The following is a 15,509-nucleotide window of genomic DNA, read 5'->3' as shown; positions in this document are numbered from 1 at the left end:
CTCACCTCAAGCCGCACCTCCATCTCCTACCTACTAACCTCATCCCACCTCCTTGACCTGTCCGTCTTCCCTGGACTGACCTATCCCCTCCCTACCTCCCCACCTATACTCTCCTCTCCACCTATCTTCTTTTCTCTCCATCTTCGGTCCGCCTCCCCCTCTCTCCCTATTTATTCCAGAACCCTCACCCATCCCCCTCTCCGATGAAGGGTCTAGGCCCGAAACGTCAGCTTTTGTGCTCCTGAGATGCTGCTGGGCCTGCTGTGTTCATCCAGCTTCACATTTCATTACCACAAATGCACATCTTTTACTGAGGCAGATGGTGTGCAGAACTAGACATGATAATGGGAGGTGGATGCTCACATCCAGATGTCACAGGAGAGGTGTGCGCAGGAATAACTCATGTTCAGAGGAGTACATCTATACACGCTCCTGTTCTTTTGGAGGCATTTCAAATCTTCTTGATGCCACTGAACACCTCTGAAAAAATTCGAGATGGCATCTGGAGCTGACCATGGAACTACATGACTAGCAAGTCTTTGGATAAAAAGCGAATGAGTGTATTAACGTGACAGTACGTACTTTTCTCTTCTCATTTTCATGCACAGTTCAATATGGCTTAGACTGAACGATTCTGATGACCTTCCCAACTTTCTTTTAAAAGTCTTGATTTTGTTGCTGTGACAATGCAAACAGCTGCCAGATGGATGCAACGCAAGTGAAAATCCACTTGCAATCTGAACTCTGTCTTTACCAATGAAGAAAATGTTGCCCGTCACCAGGAGAAGGTTCAGACATAAAACCAAAAAAACTGCCAATGCTGGAAATCAGAAACTTGTCAAGTCTAAAACTGATAAGGAGAGGTACTGAATAAGCTAGAAAACAAAATAACTGTGGATGCTGCAAATCAGGAACAAAAACTAATTGCTGGAAAAGCTCGGCAGGTTTGGCAGCATCTGTGGAAAGAAATCAGTTAATTTTTCGTGTCAAGTCACTGTCCCTGAAATGTTAACTCTGATTTTTCTCCGCAGATGCTGCCAGCCCTGCCGAGCTTTTCCAGCAATTTCTGTTTTGGTACTGAATAGGCTGTCATCTGAACTTAAAGTTGGTAAGATTCCAGGGTCAGTTGAATGTAGAACAGAATCATAGAATCCCTACAGTGTGGAAGCAGGCCATTCAGCCCATCGATGCCTACAGTGACTCTCTGAAGAGCACTCCATGCAGACCCACACTATCTCTATAACCGTACATTTCATGAATCCACCTAATGTGCCCTCCCTGGACACTATGAGCAATTTAGCATGGTCAATTCATTTAACCTGTACATATTTGGACTGTGGAAGCAAACCAGAGCACCCACAGGAAACCCATGCAGACATGGAGAGAGTATGCAAACCCCACACAGACAGTCACCCAATGGTGGAATTGAACCCAGATCCCTGGCACTGTGAGCCAGCAATGCTAACCACAAGGCCACTGTACCCAAGGATTCTGAGCACAGCGGCCTGCATTAATCGAGTTAAACGTTTCTCTTCTATCCTGACTTGTACTCCAATCTGTACAATGTAACTGATGGCAATTAAAATCTCATAAGGCTCGAAATGAAAGCGTATCCATAATACAGGTGCAAGGGCAGTACAGAGGTTAGTGCGAGGCTCACATCATAGTACCAAGATCAGTGTTTTCAGATCTCTAAGAAATTATGCATTACCCTGCAAAAACAAAATTGTTTACATATGAACCAGCAGTGAGTATTACTGACATGTAGCCTCAGATGCATGTCATAGATGAAACAGTTGACAAACGTTTTGACATCCACACAAATATACTTTCTACACACAGGCCACTGAATAACAAGCAAGAATGTGGAGTGTGCACAGTCACTGAATTGTTAAAATGTAGGACAGAGCCATTTGGCCCATTGCATATCTGCTAGTTCTCTGAATATGCACAGCACTGAGTGACATCCTCCCACCTTGACCCTGCAATCCAGATATTAATCTAATTCCATTTTGAATACCCAATGGAATCTGGCACCACCACACCTCAGGCAATGCATTCCAGATTACTACCATTTGTTAAGCGAATAATAATCTCCTCACATTACCATTGATCGTTTTGTCAATTAGCCCTCCTGTCGTCACTGTCAATTCCTCCACCAGTTTGAACAGCTTTTCCCTATCTATGCTATTCTGACACTGCATGATTTTGAATACCTTTATCAAATCTCTGAACCTGCTCTTCTCCAAGATGAGTATTTCAGGTACTTACATCTTTAACTTATCGATGTAACTGAAGTTGCTCATTCTTGGAATCATTCTCATGAATCCTTACTGCACTTTCTCTAACTGCTTCACAACTTTCCCAGAACTAGATGCAACACTTAAATCCAGGTAACAAAGTGTGGAGCTGGATGAACACAGCAGGCCCAGCAGCATCTCAGGAGCACAAAAGCTGACGTTTCGGGCCTAGACCCTTCATCAGAGAGGGGGATGGGGAGAGGGAACTGGAATAAATAGGGAGAGAGGGGGAGGCGGAACAAAGATAGAGAGAAAACAAGATAGGTAGAGAGGCGAGTATAGGTGGGGAGGTAGGGAGGGGATAGGTCAGTCCAGGGAAGACGGGCAGGTCAAGGAGGCGGGATGAGGTGATAGGTAGGAAATGAAGGTGCGGCTTGAGGTGGGAGGAAGGGATGGGCGAGAGGAAGAACAGGTTAGGGAAGCAGAGACAGGCTGGGCTGGTTTTGGGATGCAGTGGGGGGAGGGGACAAGCTGGGCTGGTTTTGTGATGCAGTGGGGGGAGGGGAGATTTTGAAGCTTGTGAAGTCCACATTGATACCATTGGGCTGCAGGGTTCCCAAGCGGAATGAGTTGCTGTTCCTGCAACCCTCGGGTGGCATCATTGTGGCACTGCAGGAGGCCCATGACGGACATGTCGTCTGAGGAATGGGAGGGGAAGTTGAAATGGTTCGCAACTGGGAGGTGCAGTTGTTTGTTGCGAACCGAGCAGAGGTGTTCTGCAAAGCGGTCCCCAAGCCTCCGCTTGGTTTCCCCAATGTAGAGGAAGCCACACCGGGTGCAATGGATACAATATACCACATTGGCAGATGTGCAGGTGAACCTCTGCTTAATGTGGAAAGTCATCTTGGGGCCTGGGATAGGGGTGAGGGAGGAGGTGTGGGGGCAAGTGTAGCATTTCCTGCGGTTGCAGGGGAAGGTGTCGGGTGCAGGAACAGAAACTCATATTCCGCTTGGGAACCCTGCAGCCCAATGGTATCAACGTGGACTTCACAAGATTCAAAATCTCCCCTCCCCCCACTGCATCACAAAACCAGCCCAGTTCGTCCCCTCCCCCCACTGCATCCCAAAACCAGCCCAGCCTGTCTCTGCTTCCCTAACCTGTTCTTCCTCTCGCCCATCCCTTCCTCCCACCTCAAGCCGCACCTCCATTTCCTACCTACCACCTCATCCCACCTCCTTCACCTGTCCATCTTCCCTGGACTGACCTATCCCTGATGAAAGGTCTAGGCCCGAAACGTCAGCTTTTGTGCTCCTGAGATGTTGCTTGGCCTGCTGTGTTCATCCAGCCTCACATTTTATTATCTTGGATTCTCCAGCAACTGCAGTTCCTATTATCACTTAAATCCAGGTTTAAGTTTTCTTCCTCTTACATGGTATGTTAGTGAAGCCTAGAGTACTGTGTTTTTTATTGACTGTTCTCCACCTGTCTTGCTACCTTCAGTGATTAATGCACATTTACACCTATGTCCCTTTACCCCTGCACCACCTTTAGAATTAATCCAATATTTTCAGTTGAGTTTCTGTGCTTTCCCTCCCAAAATGAATCAATTCATACCTCTCAGCATTATATTGCATCTGCCATTTGTCCAACCACCTTCATTTGTCCACGACTTTTTGAAGTTTTGTACTCTCCTTCTTGTAATTCACAATATTTCCGAGTTTTGCATCAGCTGTAAATTTTGATGTTGTGCCTTTTAAATTTTGAAATTGTACCTTGTGCACAAAGATCTAAATCATTAACGTAGATACAAGAAAAAGCTGCAAACCACGGCAAACCATTCTCCAGCCTATCCTAATGGAAGAATCCATTAACCACTATTCTCTGCTTTCTGTCACTCAGCCAAATTCATATCCCCATTGCTGCCATCTTTTTAATCCATCTGCCACAGTTTTCCCCACAAGACTGTTATGCAGCCTTTCGGAAACCCAAGTACATCACATCGACAGCATCACCCTCATCTACCCTCTCTGACACCTCTTCAAAAGCACTAGCAAATTAGTTAAACATGATTCACCTTTAAGAAATCCATGCCGGCTTTCCTTAATTAACCTGTGTTTGTGAAAATGACTGCTAGTCTTATCCAGAATTATTATTTCTTGGAGCTTCTCACCAAAGTTAAACTGTCTGGGCTATAGTTGCTGGGCTTTTCATTACACATTATTGAAACAGTTGTGTATTTGCAATCTTCCAATCCCCTTGGACCAGCCCGAAGTCTAAGAATGACTGAAACTACAGCCAGGGCCTCTGGAATTACCACCTTCAGTTCCATCAGAATCCTTGGGTACATCTCAACAAGAACTTGATTAGCTTTAAGTACAAGTGACAGCGTATCCAATAACTCTTTCTTATTGGTGTTAGACTCTTCAAGTGTCTGAATTTCCTTCTTTTTTGCCAAGATCTGGGCAACACCTTCCTTGGGAAAGAAAATACAAGGTATTAATTTAATATCTGAGCCTTGTCCCTGCTTCAATGTGTGAGACCACATTTTAGGTACCTACTGATCCAAATTGACTATGTCCAAGCTGTTTGTTCGTCAAAATGTACCCTATCATTTAGTTACTGTTTTGCCTGCCAACTTATAATTCTACGTGTTCTGGTCCAACTGTTATAAACACATTCAAGTTAGATTTCTCCCAGTTAATTTTTACTCAGCAATGTTCTTTGTCCTTTTTCACAGTTAGCCTAAGTCAATAATTGGCCACTTACAGGCTGGGGAGAAGTTTGGGAGAGTGGCGATAAGGCTACTGGGAAATTACATGTCCTACTACTTCCCACCCCTCCAAAATACGTTGAAAAGAGACAGTATGATTCTACCCACTGTCAACAAGCTGCAGCCAAAAGGTCCATGACCTGCACTGAACAAATAGCTCAAAGGTTTATGTAAGGATCTGGGACAGCCTTTAGTTTGCTCTGTCTGGAACCAGTATCTCTTGACTCAGAGCGGATTTCATAACTGTGGAAAAGGTACACAGAAGGGCAATGTGTATTTATAGTCTACGAACAATAAAGAGAAGGCTTTTGAGGGGATGTTGCACGAATATCTATAGAATATCGAGGGTATGGAGGTCATGCAAGGAGATAGTGAACATGAGGTATTGAGGTCAGGAAGAATGAAAGGTCACAAATCCAAACTAAAGTTAGAAATGTGAATCTAAGAATGGAAGACGATTTGAGGGAATGTAGTGAAGGCTGACTCACTTCAGTCTTCATGAGAATCCAGGATAAATTTCTAGAAAAATGGGTGATCAAGGCATTTGGAAATGATTCTGAAAAATAGCTAGTGAGCTTGCTTTGTTGTCTAAAGAATGTCTGAGCACAACTGGTTTTAAATAAAGCACTTGTTGCATGCCTCAATACTTTAACCTTTGCCTGGAGCTGAAGCAGAAGAAATGGGTTGGTGGCAACTGAAACATGACCTGGCAGACTGTGGGCAAAGGATGAGGTATGAGGTGGGCTGCTTTTCCTTTCCTGAATGTAGAAGCATAGACGTCACGGAGACGGAGTCAAACCTCAGCTTCGTTTGGTCTGTAAGGCTCAGTACCATCCCAGATCAGCTAATAACCTATCCAAGGACCACAACAGGATTCATTTATCAATGGATCATTGTGTGTTCTGGTCACCCTAGAAACAATCTAAATTTCCACCGAGTCTCTCTCAGGAAATGTACAGTACACAGCCACTCTGTCCATTGGAGTAAACACAAGGGATATCACAACTGCATTCTGCTGTTCCCTATGAAGACTGAGGAGGGGTGACATGGAGGAGTGGCTCAGTGGTTAGCACTGCTGTCTCACAGCACCAGGTACAGGGGATCAATTCCAATCTCAGGAGACTGTCTGTGTGAAGTCTGCACATCTCTCCCAGTGTCTGTGTGGGCTTCCTCTGGGTACTACAGTTTGCCCCCACAGTCCAAAAGAAGTACAGGCTAGGTGCATTGGCCATGCTAAATTAGCCATATAGTGTGCAGGCTAAGTAGGTTAACCATTGGAAAATACAGGGTTACAGCCATAGGGTAGGGAAGGATGCTTTTCAGAGGGTCAGTGTGGACTCAATAGGCCGATTAGCCTGCTTCTACATTTGGGGAATTCTATGATTCTGGTTCATTAATACCTATTAAAGGAAGGAAAAGTGCCATCCTTACGTGTCCTGGTCTACATCCAATTCCAGAACCACTGAATGTGGTTGACTCTTAACCGTGCTCTGAAATGGCCGACCCAAACTTGGGCAATCAGTGACTCCTACATCACATGAATGAATGAAAACAAAACCCATAGTGAGCACCGCTGTCTCTTCTGAGACTGCCTATTCAGGGCCCACATGCAGGTCAAAAAAAAGTACTCCATCTAACAAGTTAGCCTTTTTGCTAGAACAAATCATATTGAAAGCATGGGAGATAACAAGGTGTAGAGCTGGTTGAACACAGCAGGCCAAGCACCATCTTGGGAGCAGGAAAGCTGACGTTTTGGGCCTAGACACTTCATCAGAAATATTGAAAGCATGGCAGCTGTAGACCTGACTAAAGAAGTAAAGCCCACCATTTGATAAGGCCAAAATTCAGAATGTCAAAAAATGAAATTAGAAGTTATGAGTTGAATTCAATTTTAAAATTAAAACCATCTCGCTAACAGTTATTGACAGAAGGACTTTGAACTGAAAATTTTAGTCTGCTTCACACTCCACAGACAACAGCTGATGTGCCAAATGTTTGCACTAGCACATTCTATATTTAGTTGTGATTTCTGGCATCAGAAAGACCACCTCCTCTCACCTCCAATAACATCACCTGCCTTTGCCCCTACCCCAGCCCATCTGCTGCTGAGGTTGTCATCTGGATTCAACTATTTCATTGCTCATATACATAGAATCATAAAATCCCTACAGTATGGAAGCGGGGCATTCGGCCCAGTGAGTTCATACTGACCCTCCAAAGATCATCCCAACCAGAGCCAGCACCTCACCACACTATACCTGTAACCCTGCATTTACCATGGTTAGCCCACCTAGCCTGCACAATTCTAGACACCACGGGCAATTTGACATGGCCAAATCGACCTAACCTGCCCATCTTTGGACTGTGGGAGAAAACTGGAGCACCCGGAGGAAACCCACGCAGATACTGGCAAAACGTGCAAACTCTAAACAGTTACCCAAGTGTGGAATGAAACTCAGGTCCCCAGATTATTGCTGGAATCCCTTCCTTCAAACTGTCAACATCAACAACAGACAAAACACTGCTGCACTTAACCCCTTTTGCTAGAAGCCCCACTCACTCAGCACTTGTTAACCAACCCACATTAGTGCCTGGTTCTCTGGTGCCTCAAATTCAAAATTCAACATGTGTAAATTCTATCATTGCTTCCTGGCCTTTCCCCTTTTTATCTCTAATATCCTCCATCCCAACAGCTCCCTTCCCAATCTCTCTACTTCCAGAATTTTTTTTTATTCATTCATGAAATCAGGGCATCACTGGCTAGGCCAGCATATATTGCTCATCCCTGATAGCCCAGAGGGCAGTTCAGAGTCAACCACATTGCTGTTCATCTGCAGTCACAAGTAGGCCACACCAGGTAAAGACGAGTTTTCTTCCTTAAAGGTAAGAATTTAGCGAACCAGAGGGGTTTCTCTGACAATTGACAATGGTTTCATGCGTATCATTAGACTCTTACCTCCACACTTTTTTTTAAACTGAATTCAAAATTCAACCATCTGACATGGCAGGATTCGAACCCCAGGTCCAGTGATTTTGGCATCAAGCTCCTGAATCCAGAAGCAGGGGTCACAGTCAAAAGGCTGTCAGGATTGCCATTTAGGGCTGAGATGGGGAGAAATCTCTTTACCCAGAGACAGGTGAGCCTTTGGAATTCTCTGTCACAGAAAGCAATTAAGGCCAAAACACTGAATATTTTCAACAAAGGAGTCAGGTACAGTTCTTAAGACTAAAGGAATCCAAGGGTAAAAGGAGAAAGTGGGAACAGGGTATTGAGTTGGATGATCAGTCATGATCAAATTGAAAGGCAGGACAGGCTTGAAGGGCTGAATGGCCTACTCCTGCTCCTATTTGCTGTTTTCAGTCTTAAAACCACCACTAAATTTCAACACCAGTAAATTTTCAAAGCTTCTTTAAAATCCTGCTCTTTGATCATGATTATGGTTACCCCTCTTAATACATCTTTCTTTGACTTGGCATCCATTCTCTGTGGAGTGCCCTGTGCCATTTTTCTACATAAAATGTGCAAGAACAGCAAGTCTTTAATGCACTTGAAGCAACTGGAAGAACTATCAAGGTCCAAACTGACTCCAAAGTGAACAGGAATGAGGTTCCCACTCTACTCAGCTTGGAATTAGCTCAGCCACCAGTATCCATGTCTCCCTTTGGCCAGAGGCAATTCTGACTCTCTACCGACACAAGAGGAGACCTAAGCTTCTGTGATTCAGCGTCAGTTCTTTGAGCCGATATCTAAATCATTCAGAATTAACAGTTTCAAAAATGATGCTTCAGTAAGAAGTTAATAAAACTAAGCCTGCAGTGAGTTTCATAAACAGCCAAGTGAAGGGTTTCGAATGAATGGAAACAGAAACGGGCCAGTGTAGTGACAGTGGGTCAAAGGGCCACCTTCTGTACTCTATGACTGTGTTGAAGATTCTCCTGATTTCAGGAAAGCAGTGACAAGATCTCTTGTAGGACTAAAATCAATCAACCAGCCAAGTTTTCATTCAGGGTTTCCAAACTGTTCAAAGTTCAATCCAAAAGCGGCATTTTTCACAAACCAGGAATGGTTAGGTAGAAATATAGAGAGGGGTAGGGACAAAGAGGGACTAGGCACTTTTATCTTCATAGAGGCATAGAAAATAGGAGCAGAGTAGGCCATACAGCCCATTGAGCCTACTCCGCCTTTTAATACGATCTTGGCTGATCATCCAACTCAGTACCCTGTTCCTGTTTTGTTCCCGTTGATCCCCTTAGTCCTAAAAACTTTATATAACATCTTCTTGAAAACATTCAATGTTTTGGCTTCAACTGCTCTCTGTGCCGGAGAATTCCACAGGCACACAACTCACTGGGTGAAAAAGCTCCAGTGGGACTGGAACACCTGTCAATCATAGAGTTCAAACAGATTTTACTTCTGTATGGGGGCAGCCATTTTGTTAGACTAATTTACTGCCAAAACAGTGAAGGTGGAAATAATTGGAAAATAAACTATGAGGGGCCATGAAGATTGAAAACTGAAGCCTTCAACCTAAACAAGGTTGAGCTGCATATTCCAGGATCGGGGGTGGGGGGGTTGCAGAATTTTCGCTCATGAACCTGGAAGTTTAGCTTTCCCAGGAAAGCCAAAGAATTTCGGCTCCACCAGGCGCATGGGACAGTTTTGAGACATGACACCTGTTTGGATATCAGCATGAATGACAGGCTTGGCCTTCAGTCAGGTTAGTTGCCCATTGCTAGTGAGAGCACAGACTATGGGGAGGCTCCAAACTCTGGCCCTGGAGGGAGGTTGGGGCTGGCTGTTCAATTCAGGAAGGAGAATTTTGAGGGTCACAAAGAAAGCAGGGAAAGGATGTCCTCCAAAAACGACTCTTTCAAAGCCTAAATATACCCTCAAAACCAAGATAGGCAAAGATTTGAACAATTCTACTAACTGGGATGCTAAACAATTTGGACCACCCGGAGCAAGAAAGGCATTTAGACAGTGCAACAAGAACTACAACGGCAGGCATGTGTCTTACAGAATGGTTGTGACACCACTGGGATGTATGACTGGATCAAAATCTCTCGATGGATTTGAAACACAGGCAGCCACACTGAAAGTGGTAAACCCTTTGCTATGTAAGACTGTACAGACATTCTCAATACTTCTATTGATTGTTTTGGGGTAATGAATTGATACTTGAAAGACTAAAGCACCTGAGACTACAAGATCCTCAACAGGAAATTCCAATTTTCTGGAATTTAAGGGACAGAGGGTTTGAAGATCAGCTAGGCAAGACGATCATGCTGGGAGAAATGAGAAACCGAAGACGAGGAGGAAGATTGAGTGAATGGCAGCTTGATATATCAGATAATAAGAACAGACAGTCCTGTAAATACATAGCAACTCAAAGGGGACTAAGAACTAGCCTTATGGTTAGACAGCTGGGAAAGTAACTGACTTCTTCCTTTTCAGATGCTCACGGAGCAGCTGTATACCCTTATTTTGGACCAGGGTTTGTAGTTATACTTTATTTTTATCAAGGCTGTTCAAGCAATTGGACAGGAATGCAAACCAGACAGGCAGTTTCAACAGCACACATAAGCATCACTGGTAATTGCTAGTGAGAGCACAGACTGTGGAGAAGCTCCAAACTCTGGCCCTGGAGGGAGGTTAGGGCTGGCTGTTCAATTCAGGAGGGAGAATTTTGAGGGCCACAGAGAAAGCAGGGAAAGGATGTTTCTTTAGTGGTATAATACTTGAAGGCAGATAGCAAAGAAAGCAGAAACCTAACCTACTTCTGTGGGTGTCAAAATGTGAGCCATGAATCAACAGCTATCATGTTGCATTAAGAATGTGTTACCCCATTATCTCATATCCTACTGGCCAGAAATTCATGCAACCAGCAATCAATGGGAATAGGTTCCTCACTATGGGAACTGATCGTTTCATTGCCCGCTCCCCCCGCCCCTCCACACACACACACACACACCCCTCCCTCTCTCGCTCTCCTATTGATCACAATTCGCTGACAATATGTATGAGCTATCCTGGGTGTAGCCAGCACATCTCATTCCACATTGAGTCATCACTTTCTTCAGCAGCCAATTTACTGCAGTTTTGCCTTACAACAGAGTTTTATCCAATGTATACTGGAGTGGAAAACATCTTTTGACTCTCTTCCTAACATTAAGACGACCAAAAATCACACAACGGGAAGATAGTAAGAACTACCGATGCTGGAGTCAGAGATAACACAGCGTGGAGCTGGACGAACACAGCAGGCCAGGTAGATCAGAGAAGCAGGCAAGTTCCGGCTTGGGACCCTTCTTCAGAATTGGAGAGGGGGTTAGAGAAAAGAAGGCCAGAAATAAAGAGTTTAAGGAGGGGTGGGGCTGGGGAAGGTAGGTGGGGTGGTGACAGGTGACAGCAGGTTGGAAGTGGTGGGGATTGCTCAGTGAGGTGGGAGGACCGAAGAATTTCAGGACTGAAGAGACTACGAGAGGGTTGCAGTGGGAGAGAGATCCACGGATATCTTTCCAGAGGGAGGGGGACAACTTCTTCAAGGTGGGTGTCCTTGGAAGAAGTTTCACAGTGGGGTTATAAATCACTGAGACAGCAACAGCTGCAGATGCTGGAGTCAGAGATAACACAGTGAGGAGCTGCCTGCACTCAGCTATCACCTTCCCGCCTACCTTCCCCAGCCCCAACCATCCTCTCACTATTTATTTCTGAGCTCCCTCCCCCACCCAATTTCTGAAGAAGGGTCCTGACCCAAAGTGTCAACCTTTGTGGTCCTCTGATGCTTCCTGGCCAGCTGTGTTCGTCCAGCTCCATGCTGTGTTATATCTCACACAATGGGGAGAAGCTTTCTGAAACTCTGAATATGACTCCAACTCTCTTGTGCACACATTCCCTTGTGCAACTAGCATTAATTGTTATAAACAGGTGACTTAAAATTTCTCTTCTTTTAAAGTATGAAGAAGGAGAGGAGGACCAAAGGCATTGGTGTGGTTAAAAATGAAAGAAAATCTAAGGACTGGAAAAATCAGAGAGGACAATCAAAACGCAAGCAGCGAGTCTGGCAAAAATATGGTATGATGAGAAATATTCATGAAAAAGCAGACCTGTACACTTTCTGCATGATTTAACAGTACTTACAAATCTAAATCCTTTTTAATTCTCTTGGTTGATCTGAACATGAGCCTGCACAAAACAACCAAATGAATAAAAGCTGGTCCAAATTTGCTGAGGAGCTGTAAAATGTTCACCAGGCAGACATTTTGCCAGTTTAGGCAACTTGTGGCCTACAGAATCTATACAGATTCTCCATGCTGTTATTAACAATGTGGAGTTCAGAGATTCTCTTGGTGGCAATTTGTTTCTGTTGGTGAGAAAATAAGATATCCATAAGTCAGCACCTGATCAGTGCACGTGATATTTTTTCCACCTGACAAAAGAGGTAAACAACAGAAAATGACATACAAAACACACGGCTGAGAACTAAAAATGCCGCCACAGCGTTAAAAGAGAGCTTGTGGAACAAATCTCCAAACTACAAGATTTATTTTTAAGATGCCACAAATAAAATTCCAGCCTTATGGTGGCAATGAAAATGGTCAGCAAGTTTATTGCTGTAGCACAATCATAATGGAAGAGTTTTAGAAGTTCATTTAGAGTTGAAGAGTGTTCAAACTGGATGTATGTTCTGATATAATGCCATTTAAAAAAGGTCACATTTAACAACTCAGCAAATTGGAAGACATAAGGTGTCAGAGAAGTGAAACAGCATGGGCAGAGGAAACAAAGCTTTGAGAATCACATCATGGAATATCTGAACTGATACTCGGGACAGCTTTGCTAATTTCTCCAACAATTCTCTCTCACTGTTCATTAAAGTCTTAACTGTCATCGTTCTTCATCACCTCAGATATAAGGCGGCAAAATATCACACATCTCATCAAGCCCTTCTTCTTATTCCAAAATTATTGGCTTTTCCTTTATATAATCTGAACAGTCTTGTTTAATGTTCAATACAGGCATACTATAGCTGCCGGGGTATAATTTTCTGCAAACCCCTAAGGAAAGCAAAATGATTTCTTTATGTCATGATTCGAACATGCCAGAGACAGAGGAGATAGCAGTCCACTGTCATGAAGCTCCAATGGAGTACAGACCAGAGACCAACAATGAAAACCACAATGGGATAGCCCTTCAAGACACTTGTTGTACAGAAAGCAAGGACATCATTGACTGGTGTTCTCACAGCTCTTAAGAGGCAATGTTTGGTTTCGCACACCAACGTTTAGATATAGCTTGTGGGAGATCAACAGCATGGGCTCCATCAGCCGCATAAAACAGAGAGAACACTGCACAAATGTTTCACACAACAGCTGTGCATAGCTCATCCCACTTGTTGAAATGTAACCTACATTAATGAAGAAGCAGTACTGCCCAGTAGCACCCTTAGATTTTGACATTCTGATAATCATACATTATCATACCACTACATTCGGAGGTTACTGGGAGGTCACCTCTACGGATGATAACTCCCAAAGATCCAGGGACAGATAACAGCTTTCCCAACAAATGAAAAGCATGTTCACAATGCGATTATTATAAACTGGCTCTTTCAAAAAAGAAACATTATCCATCTTTAAGAAAAAAGCTTGCGTCGTATTTCTGGTTTTATTAATAACGTCCTAGGGTCAAGCTGATTAGTATGCCCAGCATAATTCTTCTCAGCTCCCATTTGTTCATTATTTTAGTTTAGATACAGTACAATTAAATGCCTGGACCCATTAAAATAGCTGCGCTCTTAATAAGATGCACATTACTGTTATTAGTTGTGCCACCAACTGGATTACTACTTGTTTCATGATGTTTTACATCTTGCAATGTACAGTAAAATATTAATCATATGCCTACTGAAACACTTGGAATGCATTTATACATTACTTCATCATGTATCAATATGCTCACTTACCTCTTGGTCCAAACCATGAAACAAAATAGTAATTCAGCGTCCGGTCCACAGCTTCCATTTTTAAAATCTATAGTAATTAAATAAGAACAGTAAATAGAATGGAACAAACAAGATAACTCAGAGATGTTTCAATGATGCAATGGCATTAAACAGAATTGCTTACTTTCTGCATTTTGGTTGGTGAGGGAAAGGGGCGATTGGAACAGGGTCAGGATCTCCTGCTGCAGGTTGCAGCATGTATCACTGAAGGGTGCAGAACTGTAAGGGTGTGACTACTGGCACTGACTTGGCGTGTGTGTGTGTGTGTGTGTGTGTGTGTGTGTGTGTGTGTGTGTGTGTGTGTGTGTGTGTGTGTGTGTGTGTGTACGAAGGGCCACCTGGAGACCCAGCGCGAACATAATGCAACTCTCCAACTTTCCATCTCCCCCAGAGGCATCCAGAGTTACTGATGAAAACCCTGAAGCCAGTTACCTCCCACGTTATGTTTCCTAAGTCAGATTCTCTTCTCACACCACTGTCAACTCATGTCCCAGTCCTAAAGCACCTTGAAGGTTGCATGGGTTACCTTTGAGCGGTGCTAGCAAGACTTGATTCTCGGTCGCTCTGTCCATGAACATTGTGATCAACGTTGACTTCCACAGCAATTGCTAACATGAACAGAGTGCATCAAATTGCCATGCTGTCTGCATTATATTGTGGGGGAGCTGGGCACAGTGTGATCCCAAGCCTGTTTCCGAGGCACAGTAAGGGTGATACCATCATCCAGAGCATGTACTGGGGTGCAGCTCTTCAAGGGGGTCGATCTCAGGAAGGTAAGGCTGCACAGTTTAGCATTTTTCAGACCTAAAATTATGAGGAGATTCACAGGCTGCGCACTGACAATTTGCCAGTTCTGCCTTTTACACTGCCAGTACCTAAAGATCATGGAAGCACCCTCTATATTTCAAACAGTGCTATCATTCAATAATTCGGCGATGCTTTAAAATCGAATACTTGATTACCACACTTAGTAAGAATTTCAACCTTTCAATTACAAATTATGAATTATACTAAGATCTTTACTTTCAAGTTGGCCATTCAAATCTGTCCGACTTTCCATCTCCTCCACTGAGGCATCTATAGCCACTGGTGAAAACTTTGAAGCCTGTTCCCTCCCTTGCTATGCAGGTCTAGTGGTATTATCAATGGACTGTTAATCCAGAGACCCAGACCCCAGATGTTCTGGGGACTCTGGTTCGAAATCCACCATGGCAGATGGTGGAATCTGAATTCAATAATAATCTGGAATCAAGGGTCTAATGACAACCATGAATCCATTGTCGATTGTCAGGAAAAACCCATCTAGTTCACCCGTGTCCCTTAGGGAAGGAAACTGCCATCCTTGCCTGGTCTAGCCTAAATGTGACTCCAGGCCCACAGCAACGTGGTTGACTCTTAACTGCCCTCAGGGCAATCTGCCTTGCCAGAGGTGCCCTTACCCCATGAATGAATAAAAGAAAGACTAGACAGAACCACCTTGTGCAGTGTGGGTT

The 15,509-nt window shown here is 43.9% G+C and overlaps 1 protein-coding gene across 4 annotated transcripts in view; it reads right to left on the bottom strand.

Moving 5' to 3' along the window:
* elovl5 (ELOVL fatty acid elongase 5) overlaps positions 1-15,509 on the bottom strand; it is a 112,232-nt gene that overhangs the window by 42,785 nt on the left and 53,938 nt on the right. For all 4 annotated transcript variants that reach the window (XM_048530497.2, XM_048530494.2, XM_048530496.2 and 1 more), the window contains exon 2: positions 13,978-14,044. In XM_048530497.2, the coding sequence (XP_048386454.1) occupies positions 13,978-14,035 (58 nt within the window). In that variant the 5' untranslated portion in view covers positions 14,036-14,044. The remainder of the gene's footprint in view (positions 1-13,977; positions 14,045-15,509) is intronic.

This window comes from Stegostoma tigrinum, chromosome 4 (genome assembly GCF_030684315.1).
Source record: "Stegostoma tigrinum isolate sSteTig4 chromosome 4, sSteTig4.hap1, whole genome shotgun sequence".
Classification (NCBI taxonomy): Eukaryota; Metazoa; Chordata; class Chondrichthyes; order Orectolobiformes; family Stegostomatidae; genus Stegostoma; species Stegostoma tigrinum.
This window is presented reverse-complemented; position numbering and strand designations above follow the sequence as displayed.